At 69.3% G+C, this 15,200-nt stretch overlaps 1 protein-coding gene across 1 annotated transcript; it reads left to right on the top strand.

Moving 5' to 3' along the window:
* Window positions 1-638: 638 nt before the first annotated feature.
* Window positions 639-15,200, top strand: RGS14 (regulator of G protein signaling 14). The gene is made up of 15 exons (XM_065409574.1): window positions 639-683; window positions 6,933-6,954; window positions 7,759-7,913; window positions 8,756-8,848; window positions 9,737-9,880; window positions 10,185-10,334; window positions 10,710-10,830; window positions 10,963-11,099; window positions 11,172-11,375; window positions 11,646-11,722; window positions 12,290-12,416; window positions 13,279-13,360; window positions 13,718-13,776; window positions 14,158-14,278; window positions 14,668-15,200. Exons 1-15 carry the CDS (start codon window positions 639-641, stop codon window positions 14,910-14,912), a joined length of 1,782 nt encoding a protein of 593 aa, XP_065265646.1. The 3' UTR covers window positions 14,913-15,200.

The raw sequence follows: 15,200 nt of genomic DNA, 5'->3' as shown, positions 1-15,200 counted from the left end.
GGGACGAGGGCCCGGCCCTGCTACCGGGCGTTGGGGGAGCGATGGGGATGAGGGCCCGGCCCTGCTGCCTGGGCGTCGGGGGACCGATGCGGTACTGGCTGTGAGGGGCTCGGACGCTGCAGGGAGGGGCTCTGACAGTGACGTACCTTAGAGGGATCTGGTCTCTCCAGGTTCTCATCACTTGAGTAGCCCCCATGCCCATCAGCAGGCTGTTCCCGTGAGCTCCGTGGCTTTGTCCTGCGTTTGTGGCTTTCCTTTCCTCGAGTGCAGGGGCCTCGGCCAGGGCCAGCTGCCACCTCTGAGTGCCCAGGCCCCGTCTGCTGGGGGAGCAGCGGTGCTGGGGTTCAGAGCCGGGCCCCGGGGCATGCGGCCCTAGGGTGGGGGGCTGGCCTCGCTGGGGGGTGGGGGGCTGTGCTGCAGGGAGGGAGGCTCCTCTGCAAACCCCAGTTCTAGCTGCGGTTTGGTTTCCATAGTGACACTTCCTGCGGTAGCGAAAAGAGGTAGTGAGCAGCCCTGTGAGCCTGGCAGTGAATGTGCTGTGCTGCTCCTCCCGCCGGGGCCGCCCGCAGCCTGCTGGCCTGCGCGGGGCCTGCCCGCCGAGCCCCATGCTCCCTGCCTGCACAGCCCCCCGCTGAGGCATGCCTGGGAAAGCAAAGCACCTGGGCGTTCAAAGCGGCCACATGGTGAGTGCCCGGCCTGCTGGGGGCGCGTGGGCGGGAGCGGAGTTTGGCGGCTCTGGAGGTGCGACCGAGCCACACCCAGCCCTTGTGGTTTTCAGCTCGCCCGGCCAGCAAGGCTCCCCCAGTGACACGGGGTCTGCACCCCCTCTACTGGCGGATCTGCTCCTGGCTGGAGGCTGCTGGTGCTGGGTTACTGGGAGGCTCCAGCCCCAGGGTTCTGCCCCCACCCTGGGCCGCTCTGCTCCAGAGGGAGGGACCCTGCCCCATGGGGAGATGCTGTCTCAGGCTCCCCTGCCCCCAGGATGGCTCAGTGCAGCCCATCCTCCCTCCCCCACATCGCTCTGCACTGAGCGATGGGCCCAGAGACAGTCAGGTCCTCGGCCTGCCCGTGGGCTGGTTGGGGAGGCTGCTGAGACCTGTGGGGTCTGTGCCAGGAGATGGGGGCCTTCCAGAGACGCCAGCAGCTCAAGCCGCCCGCTCTGGGCGGACGCAGCATTGTCAGTCTGAGCCAGGTGCCGACCAGCCTGTTGCACAGTTAGGCATGCTGGGTAGGGACTAGGCCAGGAGGGCTGGGGCCATGCCCTGGCAACGCCGGGTTGTGCGGAACCCAGGTCTGAAATTGTGGAGGGGTGGGAGGAGTCTGTGGGTTGGGATTGAGGGGCATTAGCACAGCTGGGGGGCATGGAATAATAGGGGTGGGGTGGCTGGGTTGGGATCACAGTGCACCAGCAGAGTCTGCCCGGGGCAGGGGTAGCAGGCGGGCAGTGGCAGAGCTGGGTGGGGAGCCCGGGGCGGGGGTAGCAGGCGGGCAGTGGCAGAGCTGGGTGGGGAGCCCAGGAGGGGTAGCAGGCGGGCAGTGGCAGAGCTGGGTGGGGAGCCCGGGGCGGGGGTAGCAGGGGGGCAGTGGCAGAGCTGGGGTGGGGAGCCCGGGGCGGGGGTAGCAGGCGGGCAGTGGCAGAGCTGGGTGGGGAGCCCGGGGCGGGGGTAGCAGGCGGGCAGTGGCAGAGCTGGGTGGGGAGCCCGGGGCGGGGGTAGCAGGGGGGCAGTGGCAGAGCTGGGTGGGGAGCCCGGGGCGGGGGTAGCAGGGGGGCAGTGGCAGAGCTGGGTGGGGAGCCCGGGGCGGGGGTAGCAGGCGGGCAGTGGCAGAGCTGGGTGGGGAGCCCGGGGTGGGGGTAGCAGGGGGGCAGTGGCAGAGCTGGGTGGGGAGCCCGGGGTGGGGGTAGCAGGCGGGCAGTGGCAGAGCTGGGTGGGGGTAGCAGGCGGGCAGTGGCAGAGCTGGGTGGGGAGCCCGGGGTGGGGGTAGCAGGCGGGCAGTGGCAGAGCTGGGTGGGGATCCCGGGGCGGGGGGTAGCAGACGGGCAGTGGCAGTGCTGGGGTGGGGTGGGGAGCCCGGGGCGGGGGTAGCAGGTGGGCAGTGGTAGAGCTGGGTGGGGATCCCGGGGCAGGGGTAGCAGGGGGGCAGTAGCAGAGCTGGGTGGGGAGCCCGGGGCGGGGGGTAGCAGGCAGGCATTGGCAGAGCTGGGGTGGGGAGCCTGGGGCAGGGGGGTAGCAGGCAGGCAGTGGCAGAGCTGGGGTGGGGAGCCTGGGGCAGGGGGGTAGCAGATGGGCAGTGGCAGAGCTGGGTGGGGAGCCCGGGGCAGGGGTAGCAGGGGGGCAGTGGCAGAGCTGGGTGGGGAGCCCGGGGCGGGGGTAGCAGGCGGGCAGTGGCAGAGCTGGGTGGGGAGCCCTCGGCGGGGGTAGCAGGCGGGCAGTGGCAGAGCTGGGGTGGGGAGCCCGGGGCGGGGGTAGCAGGCGGGCAGTGGCAGAGCTGGGTGGGGAGCCCGGGGCGGGGGTAGCAGGGGGGCAGTGGCAGAGCTGGGTGGGGATCCTGGGGCAGGGGTAGCAGGTTGGCAGTGGCAGAGCTGGGTGGGGAGCCCGGGGCGGGGGTAGCAGGCGGGCAGTGGCAGAGCTGGGTGGGGTGCCCGGGGTGGGGGTAGCAGGCGGGCAGTGGCAGAGCTGGGGTGGGGAGCCTGGGGTGGGGAGCCCGGGGCGGGGGTAGCAGACGGGCAGTGGCAGAGCTAGGTGAGGAGCCCAGGAGGGGTAGCAGGGGGGCAGTGGCAGAGCTGGGTGGGGTGCCCGGGGCGGGGGTAGCAGACGGGCAGTGGCAGAGCTGGGTGGGGAGCCCGGGGCGGGGGTAGCAGGCGGGCAGTGGCAGAGCTGGGTGGGGAGCCCGGGGCAGGGGTAGCAGGCGGGCAGTGGCAGAGCTGGGTGGGGTGCCCGGGGCGGGGGTAGCAGGGGGGCAGTGGCAGAGCTGGGTGGGGAGCCCGGGGCAGGGGTAGCAGGCGGGCAGTGGCAGAGCTGGGTGGGGAGCCCGGGGCGGGGGTAGCAGGCGGGCAGTGGCAGAGCTGGGTGGGGTGCCCGGGGCGGGGGTAGCAGGCGGGCAGTGGCAGAGCTGGGTGGGGAGCCCAGGGTGGAGGTAGCGGGGGGCAGTGGCAGAGCTGGGTGGGGATCCCGGGGCAGGGGTAGCAGGGGGGCAGTGGCAGAGCTGGGTGGGGAGCCCGGGGCGGGGGTAGCAGGCGGGCAGTGGCAGAGCTGGGTGGGGAGCCCGGGGCAGGGGTAGCAGGCGGGCAGTGGCAGAGCTGGGGTGGGGAGCCCGGGGCAGGGGTAGCAGGCGGGCAGTGGCAGAGCTGGGTGGGGAGCCCGGGGCGGGGGTAGCAGGCGGGCAGTGGCAGAGCTGGGTGGGGATCCCGGGGCAGGGGTAGCAGATGGGCAGTGGCAGAGCTGGGTGGGGAGCCCGGGGCGGGGGTAGCAGGTGGGCAGTGGCAGAGCTGGGTGGGGAGCCCAGGAGGGGTAGCAGGTGGGCAGTGGCAGAGCTGGGTGGGGAGCCCGGGGCGGGGGTAGCAGGGGGGCAGTGGCAGAGCTGGGTGGGGATCCTGGGGCAGGGGTAGCAGGTGGGCAGTGGCAGAGCTGGGTGGGGAGCCCAGGAGGGGTAGCAGGCGGGCAGTGGCAGAGCTGGGTGGGGAGCCCAGGAGGGGTAGCAGGCGGGCAGTGGCAGAGCTGGGTGGGGAGCCCGGGGCGGGGGTAGCAGGGGGGCAGTGGCAGAGCTGGGTGGGGATCCTGGGGCAGGGGTAGCAGGTGGGCAGTGGCAGAGCTGGGTGGGGGTAGCAGGCGGGCAGTGGCAGAGCTGGGTGGGGAGCCCGGGGTGGGGGTAGCAGGCGGGCAGTGGCAGAGCTGGGTGGGGATCCCGGGGCGGGGGTAGCAGACGGGCAGTGGCAGTGCTGGGGTGGGGTGGGGAGCCCGGGGCGGGGGTAGCAGGTGGGCAGTGGTAGAGCTGGGTGGGGATCCCGGGGCAGGGGTAGCAGGGGGGCAGTAGCAGAGCTGGGTGGGGAGCCCGGGGCGGGGGTAGCAGGCAGGCATTGGCAGAGCTGGGGTGGGGAGCCTGGGGCAGGGGGGTAGCAGGCAGGCAGTGGCAGAGCTGGGGTGGGGAGCCTGGGGCAGGGGGGTAGCAGATGGGCAGTGGCAGAGCTGGGTGGGGAGCCCGGGGCAGGGGTAGCAGGGGGGCAGTGGCAGAGCTGGGTGGGGAGCCCGGGGCGGGGGTAGCAGGCGGGCAGTGGCAGAGCTGGGTGGGGAGCCCTCGGCGGGGGTAGCAGGCGGGCAGTGGCAGAGCTGGGGTGGGGAGCCCGGGGCGGGGGGTAGCAGGCGGGCAGTGGCAGAGCTGGGTGGGGAGCCCGGGGCGGGGGTAGCAGGGGGGCAGTGGCAGAGCTGGGTGGGGATCCTGGGGCAGGGGTAGCAGGTTGGCAGTGGCAGAGCTGGGTGGGGAGCCCGGGGCGGGGGTAGCAGGCGGGCAGTGGCAGAGCTGGGTGGGGTGCCCGGGGTGGGGGTAGCAGGCGGGCAGTGGCAGAGCTGGGGTGGGGAGCCTGGGGTGGGGAGCCCGGGGCGGGGGTAGCAGACGGGCAGTGGCAGAGCTAGGTGAGGAGCCCAGGAGGGGTAGCAGGGGGGCAGTGGCAGAGCTGGGTGGGGTGCCCGGGGCGGGGGTAGCAGACGGGCAGTGGCAGAGCTGGGTGGGGAGCCCGGGGCGGGGGTAGCAGGCGGGCAGTGGCAGAGCTGGGTGGGGAGCCCGGGGCAGGGGTAGCAGGCGGGCAGTGGCAGAGCTGGGTGGGGTGCCCGGGGCGGGGGTAGCAGGGGGGCAGTGGCAGAGCTGGGTGGGGAGCCCGGGGCAGGGGTAGCAGGCGGGCAGTGGCAGAGCTGGGTGGGGAGCCCGGGGCGGGGGTAGCAGGCGGGCAGTGGCAGAGCTGGGTGGGGTGCCCGGGGCGGGGGTAGCAGGCGGGCAGTGGCAGAGCTGGGTGGGGAGCCCAGGGTGGAGGTAGCGGGGGGCAGTGGCAGAGCTGGGTGGGGATCCCGGGGCAGGGGTAGCAGGGGGGCAGTGGCAGAGCTGGGTGGGGAGCCCGGGGCGGGGGTAGCAGGCGGGCAGTGGCAGAGCTGGGTGGGGAGCCCGGGGCAGGGGTAGCAGGCGGGCAGTGGCAGAGCTGGGGTGGGGAGCCCGGGGCAGGGGTAGCAGGCGGGCAGTGGCAGAGCTGGGTGGGGAGCCCGGGGCGGGGGTAGCAGGCGGGCAGTGGCAGAGCTGGGTGGGGATCCCGGGGCAGGGGTAGCAGATGGGCAGTGGCAGAGCTGGGTGGGGAGCCCGGGGCGGGGGTAGCAGGTGGGCAGTGGCAGAGCTGGGTGGGGAGCCCAGGAGGGGTAGCAGGTGGGCAGTGGCAGAGCTGGGTGGGGAGCCCGGGGCGGGGGTAGCAGGGGGGCAGTGGCAGAGCTGGGTGGGGATCCTGGGGCAGGGGTAGCAGGTGGGCAGTGGCAGAGCTGGGTGGGGAGCCCAGGAGGGGTAGCAGGCGGGCAGTGGCAGAGCTGGGTGGGGAGCCCAGGAGGGGTAGCAGGCGGGCAGTGGCAGAGCTGGGTGGGGAGCCCGGGGCGGGGGTAGCAGGGGGGCAGTGGCAGAGCTGGGTGGGGATCCTGGGGCAGGGGTAGCAGGTGGGCAGTGGCAGAGCTGGGTGGGGAGCCCGTGGCGGGGGTAGCAGTGGGGCAGTGGCAGAGCTGGGTGGGCAGCCCGGGGTGGCGGTAGCGGGGGGCAGTGGCAGAGCTAGGTGAGGAGCCCAGGAGGGGTAGCAGGGGGGCAGTGGCAGAGCTGGGTGGGGTGCCCGGGGCGGGGGTAGCAGGCGGGCAGTGGCAGAGCTGGGTGGGGTGCCCGGGGCGGGGGTAGCAGGGGGGCAGTGGCAGAGCTGGGGTGGGGAGCCTGGGGCAGGGGGGTAGCAGGCAGGCAGTGGCAGAGCTGGGTGGGGAGCCCGGGGCGGGGGTAGCAGGGGGGCAGTGGCAGAGCTGGGTGGGGAGCCCGGGGCGGGGGTAGCAGGGGGGCAGTGGCAGAGCTGGGTGAGGAGCCCGTGGCGGGGGTAGCAGGGGGGCAGTGGCAGAGCTGGGTGGGCAGCCCGGGGTGGCGGTAGCGGGGGGCAGTGGCAGAGCTGGGTGGTGTCCCTGCTCCTCAGCACCCAGGAGGGGAGCAGTTCTCTGTCGCTGCTGGGACGTGAGCCCTGCTTAGGGGGGGTGCCTGGCAGCCGTTTCCCCAGAGCTGGGAGCCCGGGGTGCCCCGGGGCTGGCAGGACTGGGCCTGGGCCTGGCCTGCTGGGGGCAGCATCCCCAGACATTAGCCAGGAGAGAGCGCACTGCACGCCCCCTGCTCTGTGCCATGAGCCCCCAGCTGGGAGCTCTTTGGCAGGGGGTCTGCCTAGCTAGGTGGCTGGGTGCTGCCCCACAGAAACGCCCACACTAAGGGGTCTGGGGTCTCCCCCAGAGCTGGGAAGTGGGCTGCAGTTGTTGGTGTGCTGGAGGCTGTGGCTTCCTCTCCCTTTTCCTGCCCTCCCTCCCCTTCCTGTGCCCTGGAGGCTGCTACACTTCTCCCCAGGCAGCGGCAGTGCCACAGCTGATCGCATCAGCCCTTTCTCAATCACCTCGCTGAGCTGACGGAGGAGGGCAGGCCAGAGAGTGCCCAGCTGCCCGCTGACTCACGCCCCAGCCCTGGAGGAGCCCAGTCCCATGCGAGCGCTGAACGGCTCCTGCACAGACCAAGCACCCTGGCGGGGAGACACCTGGCAGCTGGTGTCCTTGCACTCTGCTTGGCTGACTCATCCCTCGCCCCAGGGGCTGCCTGGGCTGGCCTCCCTGCTCCCCATAGCTGCAGGGTGCAGGGCCTGGGATCCTGGCTAACCTTTCCTCCTCCTGTCTTTGCAGGGCCTGGCTGTGTCAGATGGAGGTGAGTCAGACGCTGCCTGGGAGATGCGGGGGTGGTGTTGGGAGGAGCCTGAGAGCGGTAACCAGCTTGGCTTAGTGCCCAGCCCCAGTGGGACGGGACCAGGAGCCCTTAGGGCTGCTCAGCTGGACAGTACAGAGCCCCTGCCTGGCCCACACACAGCACCTGGGGCCAAGGGACTCCCGGGGGGGGGGGCAGAGCTCCCTCCTATCCTTCCCCACCCACTAGGGTGACCAGACAGCAAGTGTGAAAAATCGGGAAGGGGAGTGGGGGGTAATTGGCACCTGTATAAGAAAAAGCCCCAAATATCGGGACTGTCCCTATAAAATCGGCACATCTGGTCACCCTACCACCCGCATCCCCCAGGAGAGGGCTGGATGCACAGGCACTAGCCTGGCTGCTGCCCGGCCCCCTGCCCGGTGCCAGCCTGGCTCCTTCTGGACCCCTGGGCTGTTGGCAAAGGCTGGTGCCCCTCTCCTGACAGGGAGACTCGCCCGTTCGTGAGCCCAAGGGCCCAGGCCCACTGCAGGTTGTGCACCCCTCTCTGAGCTGTCCCAGGCTCTCTGCAGCTGCCGTGCTCCTGCTCAGGTCACGTTTGGAAGAGTTCCTCGCCCTGTCTGCCGGTGCCCTGCTGGTTCTGACATGTCAGAGGGGTCCTGTGTGGCCCGTGGGCCCTAGGTCTGGCGGCCCTGCTCTGGAGTGCCTGGCTTTAGGGCTCCCGGCCCTGCCCTGCTTGGACAGCACCTCCCCACACCTTCCCTCCAGCTGGGCGGGGAGCAGGACCTGACCTCTCTTTCTGCATCTCAGAGTTAAACAGCTCCGGGGCCCGGGGCAGTAGCCACAGTGTGCACAGCCTGCCTGGTGCCCAGAACGCAGGCTACACTGCGCAGCTGCCCGTGGCCAGCTGGGCCGAGTCTTTCGAGACACTGCTGCAGGACCGGGTGGCCGTCACCTACTTCACTGTGAGTGCCAGGGTGTGTCAGACCCTGCTGGGCCCAGCCCACCCCACTCACTGCCCTCAGCCCTCAGTTCCCCCCATTCTCCAGCTGCTCGCTCTGCAGAGACTCCAGGCAGCGTGAGGCCGGGGGGCAGAGGGTGGGGGTTGCACTGGCACCCCTGGGCGGAGGCTGGGCAGGCACTCCTGGGCGGGGGTAGGGCTGGCACCCCCGGGCGGAGGCTGGGCTGGTACCCCTGGGCGGAGGTTGGGCTGGCCCCCTGGGCGAGGGCTGGGCTGGCACCACCTGGGTGGGGGCTGGGCTGGCACCCCCTGGGCTAGGGCTGGGCTAGCACCCCCTGGGCGGAGGCTTGGCTGGCACCCCTGGGTGGGGGTAGGGCTGGCACCCCTGGGTGGAGGCTGCGCTGGTACCCCTGGGCGGGGTTGGGCTGGCACCCCTGGGTGGAGGCTGCGCTGGTACCCCTGGGCGGGGTAGGGCTGGCACCCCCGGGCGGGGGTAGGGCTGGCACCCCTGGGCGAGGGTTGTACTGGTACCCCTGGGCGAGGGTTGCACTGGTACCCCTGGGCGAGGGATGGGCTAGCACCCCCTGGGCGGGGGTAGGGCTGGCACCCCCTGGGCGAGGGATGGGCTGGCACCCCTGGGTGGAGGCTGCGCTGGTACCCCTGTGCGAGGGTTGCACTGGTACCCCTGGGCGAGGGATGGGCTAGCACCCCCTGGGCGGGGGTAGGGCTGGCACCCCCGGGCGAGGGTTGGGCTGGCACCCCCGGGCGGGGGTAGGGCTGGCACCCCCGGGCAGGGTAGTGGCATTGGTGAGGCTGATGCCACCGTGCTCCTCTCCTGCTCCCCAGGAGTTCCTGAAGAAGGAGTTCAGCGCTGAGAACGTTTACTTCTGGCAGGCGTGTGAGCGATTCCAGCAGATCCCAGCCAGGAACACACAGCAGGTACCGGGCCCAGGGGAGGGCTAGCGGCTTGGCCCAGCCTCCCCATGCCCCACTCCTGACAGTGGGAGCCTAGCCAGCCAGGCCCATACTGAGGCTCAGACCTGGGCTGCCCCCCGCAGGGAAGCACATGCCAGGGCAGCCAAAGGGACCTGGGCATCAGTAGGAAGCTCAGTGGAGACCCTGCTCAGAGGGGAGCTGCAGCCAATAGCTAACGGGTGAGGGGATGGAGAATAGCATGGAGCTCCCTTGGCCATTGTGTGCTGCACCGGTCACCCCTGGGGGCCGTGCAGAACTGACGGGCTCTAAGAGAAGGACAATGCCAATGATCAGGGGCTGGAGAGAGACAGAGCAGACGGGGATTGTTCCCTTAGCAAGATGAGGAAATGGGGCATGGTCTCGAGATGGAACCTTGGGACCGTCTGTCTGGTACACAAGAACAAGGGGAAGTTCAAACTGATCGAAGGTAATCCTCCGCCCCAGTGGAACTCATTGCCACAGGATGTCAGTGAGGCCAGGACCTAGTGAGAGCCTGAGAGGAGCTGGCCATGTGAATGGAGAACAGGGGGATGCAGAGCTATAACAGTGCAGATGGCATTTGGAAGGGCTAAAACCTCCTGCCTTGGGGCTTCGGCCAGTCTCTGACTGTTAGGGGTCAGGAGCAGGGCTCCTACACCCTCCTCTGAGCATCTGGTGCTGGGCGCTGCAGGCAAGGGCTGCTGGGCTGGAGGGCCCACGGGACTGGCCCAGCCTGGCCGTTCCTGGGTTCCCAAGGTGTCGGCGCAAGGTGGTGCCGCACTTGGAGACTGGCTGGTAACCCTGCTCTGCGTGTGCTCCCATGCACACTGGCAAGGGGGCTTGGCCTCCCCTGTGATAACTCTGTCTCCCCAGCTGGCCCAGGAGGCCCGGCGGATCTATGACGAGTTCCTGTCCAGCCACGCGGTCAGCCCCGTTAACATCGACCGGCAGGCCTGGATCGGGGAGGAAATGCTGGCCATGCCCACCCCCGACATGTTCCGAGTCCAACAGCTCCAGGTGAGCATTGCCCCTGCCCAGCCCCCCGGCCAGGGGAGAGGGGCCATGGAGCCATCCCCCAAGGCTCAGGACGGAGGAGCTGGGGACATATCCCCTCCCCCAACTCTCAGCTGGGAGTAGGGGGCAGGAATCCAGAGCTCCTGATTCTGGGACTTGTCCCTCTGCCTCTGAGTCAGGTCTGTGTCCGGGGGCCGTGTCAGTCTCTGGGCGGGGGGAGGCGCTACCCAGGTGTGTGTCCAGGGGCCGTGCCGGGCTCTGGTCACGGGTCAGGCACGGCACTAACTGGGTCCCTCTCCTGGCTCAGATCTTTAACCTGATGAAGTTCGACAGCTACGCGCGCTTCGTGAAGTCCCCGCTGTTCCAGGCGTGTGTGAGGGCTGAGAATGAGGGGCAGCCGCTCCCTGACCTGCGGGCTCACTCCCGGAACAGCAGCCCCCCATCCGACCTCGGCAAGGTACCAGGCCCAGCTCCCCAGCCCAGGGGGTGGGGTCCAGGGGTGGGGCTGCTGGAAGGACTGCAATCGTGGGCACCACTCAAACCAAATTTGAGTGGCAGTGTGACCCGGCGCCTGGGGTCATGACCCGGCGCCTGGGGTCATGACCCGGCGCCTGGGGTCATGACCCGGCGCCTGGGGTCATGACCCCTGGCTGCTCCTCCAGCATGCCAGCAGGGAAGGGCTCCACCATTCCCCACCCAGCTCTGCTCAGGAGCCCGGGGGGGGGCTGAAAAGTGGGGAAGCAATGCCCTTTCCTCAGGAGGGATTCCCTTTCTCGGGAGGGGGCCGCCCCAGAAGCTCCCTGAGCCGAGATCTGCCTCTCTTGTCCCCTAGAAGGCGAAGCTGAAGCTGGGGAAGTCCCTGCCACTGGGGGTGGAGGTGGCCGGCAGCAGTGCTGGCAGGAGCCCCCAGAGGTCCTTCAGGAGAGAGGAGCGGAGAGAGCCCTCGTGGACAGGTAAGTCCCACGCCAGGCTCCACCTGGCTGCCATTTCACTAGCCCCGCAGGCCTGTGGCCGTCCCTTCGCAAAGGGCCCGGAGCCCCAGAGCCGGCCTCTTGTCCTGACGTCCATCCGTCTGTCTGTCCTAGAGGTGGAAGATGGCAATGGGGGCTCGTCCCTGTGGCGTGAGTCCCAGGGCTCCTTGAATTCTTCTGCGAGCCTGGACCTGGGCTTCCTCTCATCGTCCTGCAGCAGCAGCAGCATGGGCAGCAGCTCCCGGGCAGAGGTAAGTGCCCTACCGCGGGGCCTGCTGCGTAGCCACACCGCCCGCCGGGTGACACTGCCTCTTCCCCTACAGGGCCACAGGAAGAGCCTGGGAGGCACAGAGCCCGACTCACAGGCCAGGCCCAGCAAGTACTGCTGTGTGTACCTGCCGGACGGCACGGCCTCGCTGGCCTCGGTGCGGGCTGGCGTCTCCATCCGCAACATGCTGGCAGGCCTCTGTGAGAAGCGCGGCTTCAGCCTCCCTGACATCAAGGTCTACCTGGTTGGCAATGAACAGGTAGGGACGGTCCAGGGGTGGGGAGGAGAGAGCTGGGCAGGCCAGGGATGGCCTGGGGGCTCCATCAGAAGCCGGCCCTGGAGCCACCTTGCCCGAGGGACCCCAGGGCCTCGCACTGACAGGCGCTGCCCACCTGAGGCACCTGCCTGCAGACAGGAATTCCATGAGACAGGGTTTTGGGGGCTGTGCCAGGGCCGTGGGAGGGGCTGTGTCTCGGGTGGAGCCGTGTTCCTGGTTCTGACGTGTCTCCTCTTGGCTGACTCTTCCCAGAAGGCGCTGGTGCTGGACCAGGACAGCGTGGTTCTGATGGACCAGGAGGTGAAGCTGGAGAACAGAGTCAGCTTCGAGTGAGTGGGAGCTGCTGCTGCACCCTGTGAGCGTGGGGCCAGCGCCTGCAGGACTGGCTCTGCAATGTCCCTGCCTCTCCCAAGCCTTCCCCTGTGCTCCACGCCCCGGCTCCCCATGGCAGCAGCACCGTGCCCGTGGGAAGGAGACAGTGGCTCTGGTGCTAAGTGCAATGGGGCTCAGGCCGCAAGCCAGCTGGGGTGGGCCCTCAGAAGAGCAGATGGGAGCATGGCTCTGTCCCGCCCCTGCACACACTGGCCTGGGCGCCGCAGGGTGCTGGCAGCACTTGCCCTGACTGGCCAGCGAAGCCGGCTTCGCCCCAGGATGAACACCCCTGGAGTGGATATCTGGCAGCCTGGGCTCATGAGTGCCCAGTGCAGCCCCACCCTGCTCGGCTCTGCCCCGCACAGCCCCACCTCCTCAGCTCCTGCCTGCCCCACCCCGCCTTGCCAGGCTCGGACCTGCCCCATCGTTCCAGCTGCTGTCTCACCCCACCAGGTCTTGCCACATCCTACCCTGCTGCATGGCCCATCCTGCCCCATGTGTTTCCTTCATCTCTGTCTTCCTAGGTTGGAAATTTCCCCCCTCAGTAAAACAGTGCGAATCACCGCAAAGTCGACCAAGTGCCTGCGGGAGGCGCTGCAGCCTGTGCTGGGGAAGTACGGCGTGGATGTGGAGCGGGCACTGCTGCGGCGGGTGAGAGCTGGCCCGCAGCCTGGGCAGGGGGCTGCCTTGCCCCCTCTGGCGGAGTCCTAGGAACCTGCACAAAGGGGGCTGCTGTCTTTCAATGCTGGGCATAAGCACCCGCCTGGCGCTGCAGGGGCAGATCTTAGGGAGTCCTTTGCCCCCATGCAGCACTCAGCCCTGCTCAGGTAGGAGAGGCCAGACTGTGGCTTGTCCTGCAGGCAGTGCCCCCCCATGGAGCCTGGGCCTAGGGCTGGCTCCATGGCTTTCCCCAGAGGCTGCCCACCCATGGGCAGAGCTCCTACCCTGGGGACTGGGCTGCCCGCCCGCCCGTGGGCAGAGCTCCTACCCCGGGGACTGGGCTGCCCGCCCGCCCGTGGGCAGAGCTCCTACCCTGGGGACTGGGCTGCCCGCCCACCCGTGGGCAGAGCTCCTACCCCGGGGACGGGGCTGCCCGCCCGCCCGTGGGCAGAGCTCCTACCCCGGGGACGGGGCTGCCCGCCCGCCCGTGGGCAGAGCTCTTACCCTGGGGACTGGGCTGCCCGCCCGCCCGTGGGCAGAGCTCCTACCCCGGGGACTGGGCTGCCCGCCCGCCCGTGGGCAGAGCTCCTACCCTGGGGACTGGGCTGCCCGCCCGCCCGTGGGCAGAGCTCCTACCCTGGGGACTGGGCTGCCCGCCCGCCCGTGGGCAGAGCTCCTACCCCGGGGACGGGGCTGCCCGCCCGCCTGTGGGCAGAGCTCCTACCCCGGGGGACCGCACTTCCAGCCAGTGTGTGGCCTGTACCCTCATTGCCCCTCACACCGTGGCCAGAGCCTGCTCTTGCTCCCCACGATGCACCATCCCATGCAACCCCCCAACTCTGTTCTGCTGCAGCACGGGGAGCCGGGAGCCCTGGACCTGGAGAAGCTGGTCAGCACCGTGGCTGCGCAGAAGCTCATCCTGGAAGCTGCGACAGGTATGGTCCGCAGGGTGGAGTGGCCAGGCTGGAGCACCCCCGTGGTCCCGCCGCCTGCCCAGGCCAGCACTAAGTCTGTGTCCAGCCCAGGGCCCCGTGGGCCCCACACAGCACTGTGTGGGCCCGGCCAGTCGGGTATCTTCCTCCTCCTCAGTCGGCCCCAGACTCTGCACCTGTAAGGTGCCATGTGCCTCAGCTGTTGGCCACCATGAAATCCCACAGCAGTGAGTTCCACAGTTATCGTGGTGCTGAGTCCTTCCCTGGTGGGCCCGGGCTCCTGTGATGGCAGGTGGTCTGCCCCGCCCCGTCCCACGGCAGGAGGCTGGAGCCTGACTCGCTGCGGTGCTTGTGTTGCAGAAGTGAAAGCGACAGGCGCTGGTGACACTGTTGTGGCCGCTTCCCCCCTTCAGTGCAAGGTGAGTCCTGGGCACCAAGAGGGGCCCAGGCAGGGGGGCTGAGGGGGTGCCCCAGCGAAGGGGGGCAGCACTAGGGTAGGCCTGGGCTGTCGCTGGGGCTGGGCTGAACTGGGAGTCCCCGAGAGTGCAGCTCGCTGGCTCACTTGGGGGCGGGGGGGAGGGCGGTGAGCCCTGTGGCCAGAGCAGGGTGCAGCTCTGGGCGCGTTGGGGGAGCTCTGCAGCACGGAGCATGGTCGGGGCACAGTGGGTACAGCGGGTCTGAGCCAGGCCAGCTTTGGGGCATCTCTGTGCCCTGAAGGGGAGGCAGGTCTCCCTGCTGGGGTGGGCTGGGGCTGCCGGCTCATCTTCCTGCTCCTCACATGCTGTCTCCCCCATTCCCAGGAGGCCACCCCCACAGGCACAGAGGTGGAAGCAGACATGCTGTCAGAGGTGCCCCCCTCCTTCACCAGGTCCAGGCCAGCAGCCCTGAGGGGCATGAACCGGTGCACGTATGACCTGGAAGGTGGGCAGCCCTGGCATCTGGCATGCTCTTAAACCAGCCCCATGTGTGGGGGACAGGGGCACAGGAGGCATATCTGGGGTGCTGGGGGCAGAGGGCGTCTGTGGTATATTCAGTGTCAGAAGGAAACATGGGGGGTGGGGAAGCGCAGGGGCAAATGGGGACTGGGAGGGGGCGTCTGAGTGCGGGATGGGGGCTCTGGGGTAGGGGGGCGTCTGAGTGCGGGATGGGGGCTCTGGGGCAGGGGAGGGGGAGTCTGAGTGTGGGATGGGGGCTCTGGGGTGGGGGAGGGGAGTCTGAGCACAGGATGGGGGTTTGGGGGGAGGGGTCTGGGGGTGTTCTGCGGAAGTCTAGCTCTGCCCAATGACTCCACTCTCCCCTCGTTGCCCCAGGGCTGGTGGAGCTGCTGAACCGGGCCCAGAGCTGCAGGGCCAACGACCAGCGTGGGCTGCTCTCTAAAGAGGTCCTGGTCCTGCCCGACTTCCTGCAGCTGCCAGGGCAGGATGCTGGCCCCAGCGAGAGCTCTGAGCGGCAGCATGGCCCCTGCGATACCAGCCTCACCCCAAAGGGGGCTGGTGCCCCTTGCCCCCTGGATCCCGCACTGGCACAGCCACCTGTCCACTCTGAACTGCCCTGAGGCCCATGCTGCACTTTCTTCAGAGCCAGCGTTGAGGAGTGCCCTGGCCAAATCCTGCCTCCTTAAACTGCCCCGGCGGTTTCAGGAAACTACAGTATTCTCCACTTCCTGTCCTAAACTGTTGTATAGTGTTGCTGTGAGTTGTTAAACAGCTGCCTCATTCCACCCTAGAGGTGGCTGCATCTCAGTAGCAAGTGAAGTGAGCCTGTATATAGTTTGTATGTCAGTTATTTGTAAAGCACTTTGGGATGTAAGATATGCCTGATTAACAACCTGCGTGGCCCAGCG

The sequence above is a fragment of the Emys orbicularis genome, chromosome 8 (genome assembly GCF_028017835.1).
Source record: "Emys orbicularis isolate rEmyOrb1 chromosome 8, rEmyOrb1.hap1, whole genome shotgun sequence".
Lineage (NCBI taxonomy): Eukaryota > Metazoa > Chordata > Testudines > Emydidae > Emys > Emys orbicularis.
The sequence above is the reverse complement of the archived record's forward strand: the minus strand, read 5'-3'. Positions and strand labels throughout refer to the sequence as shown.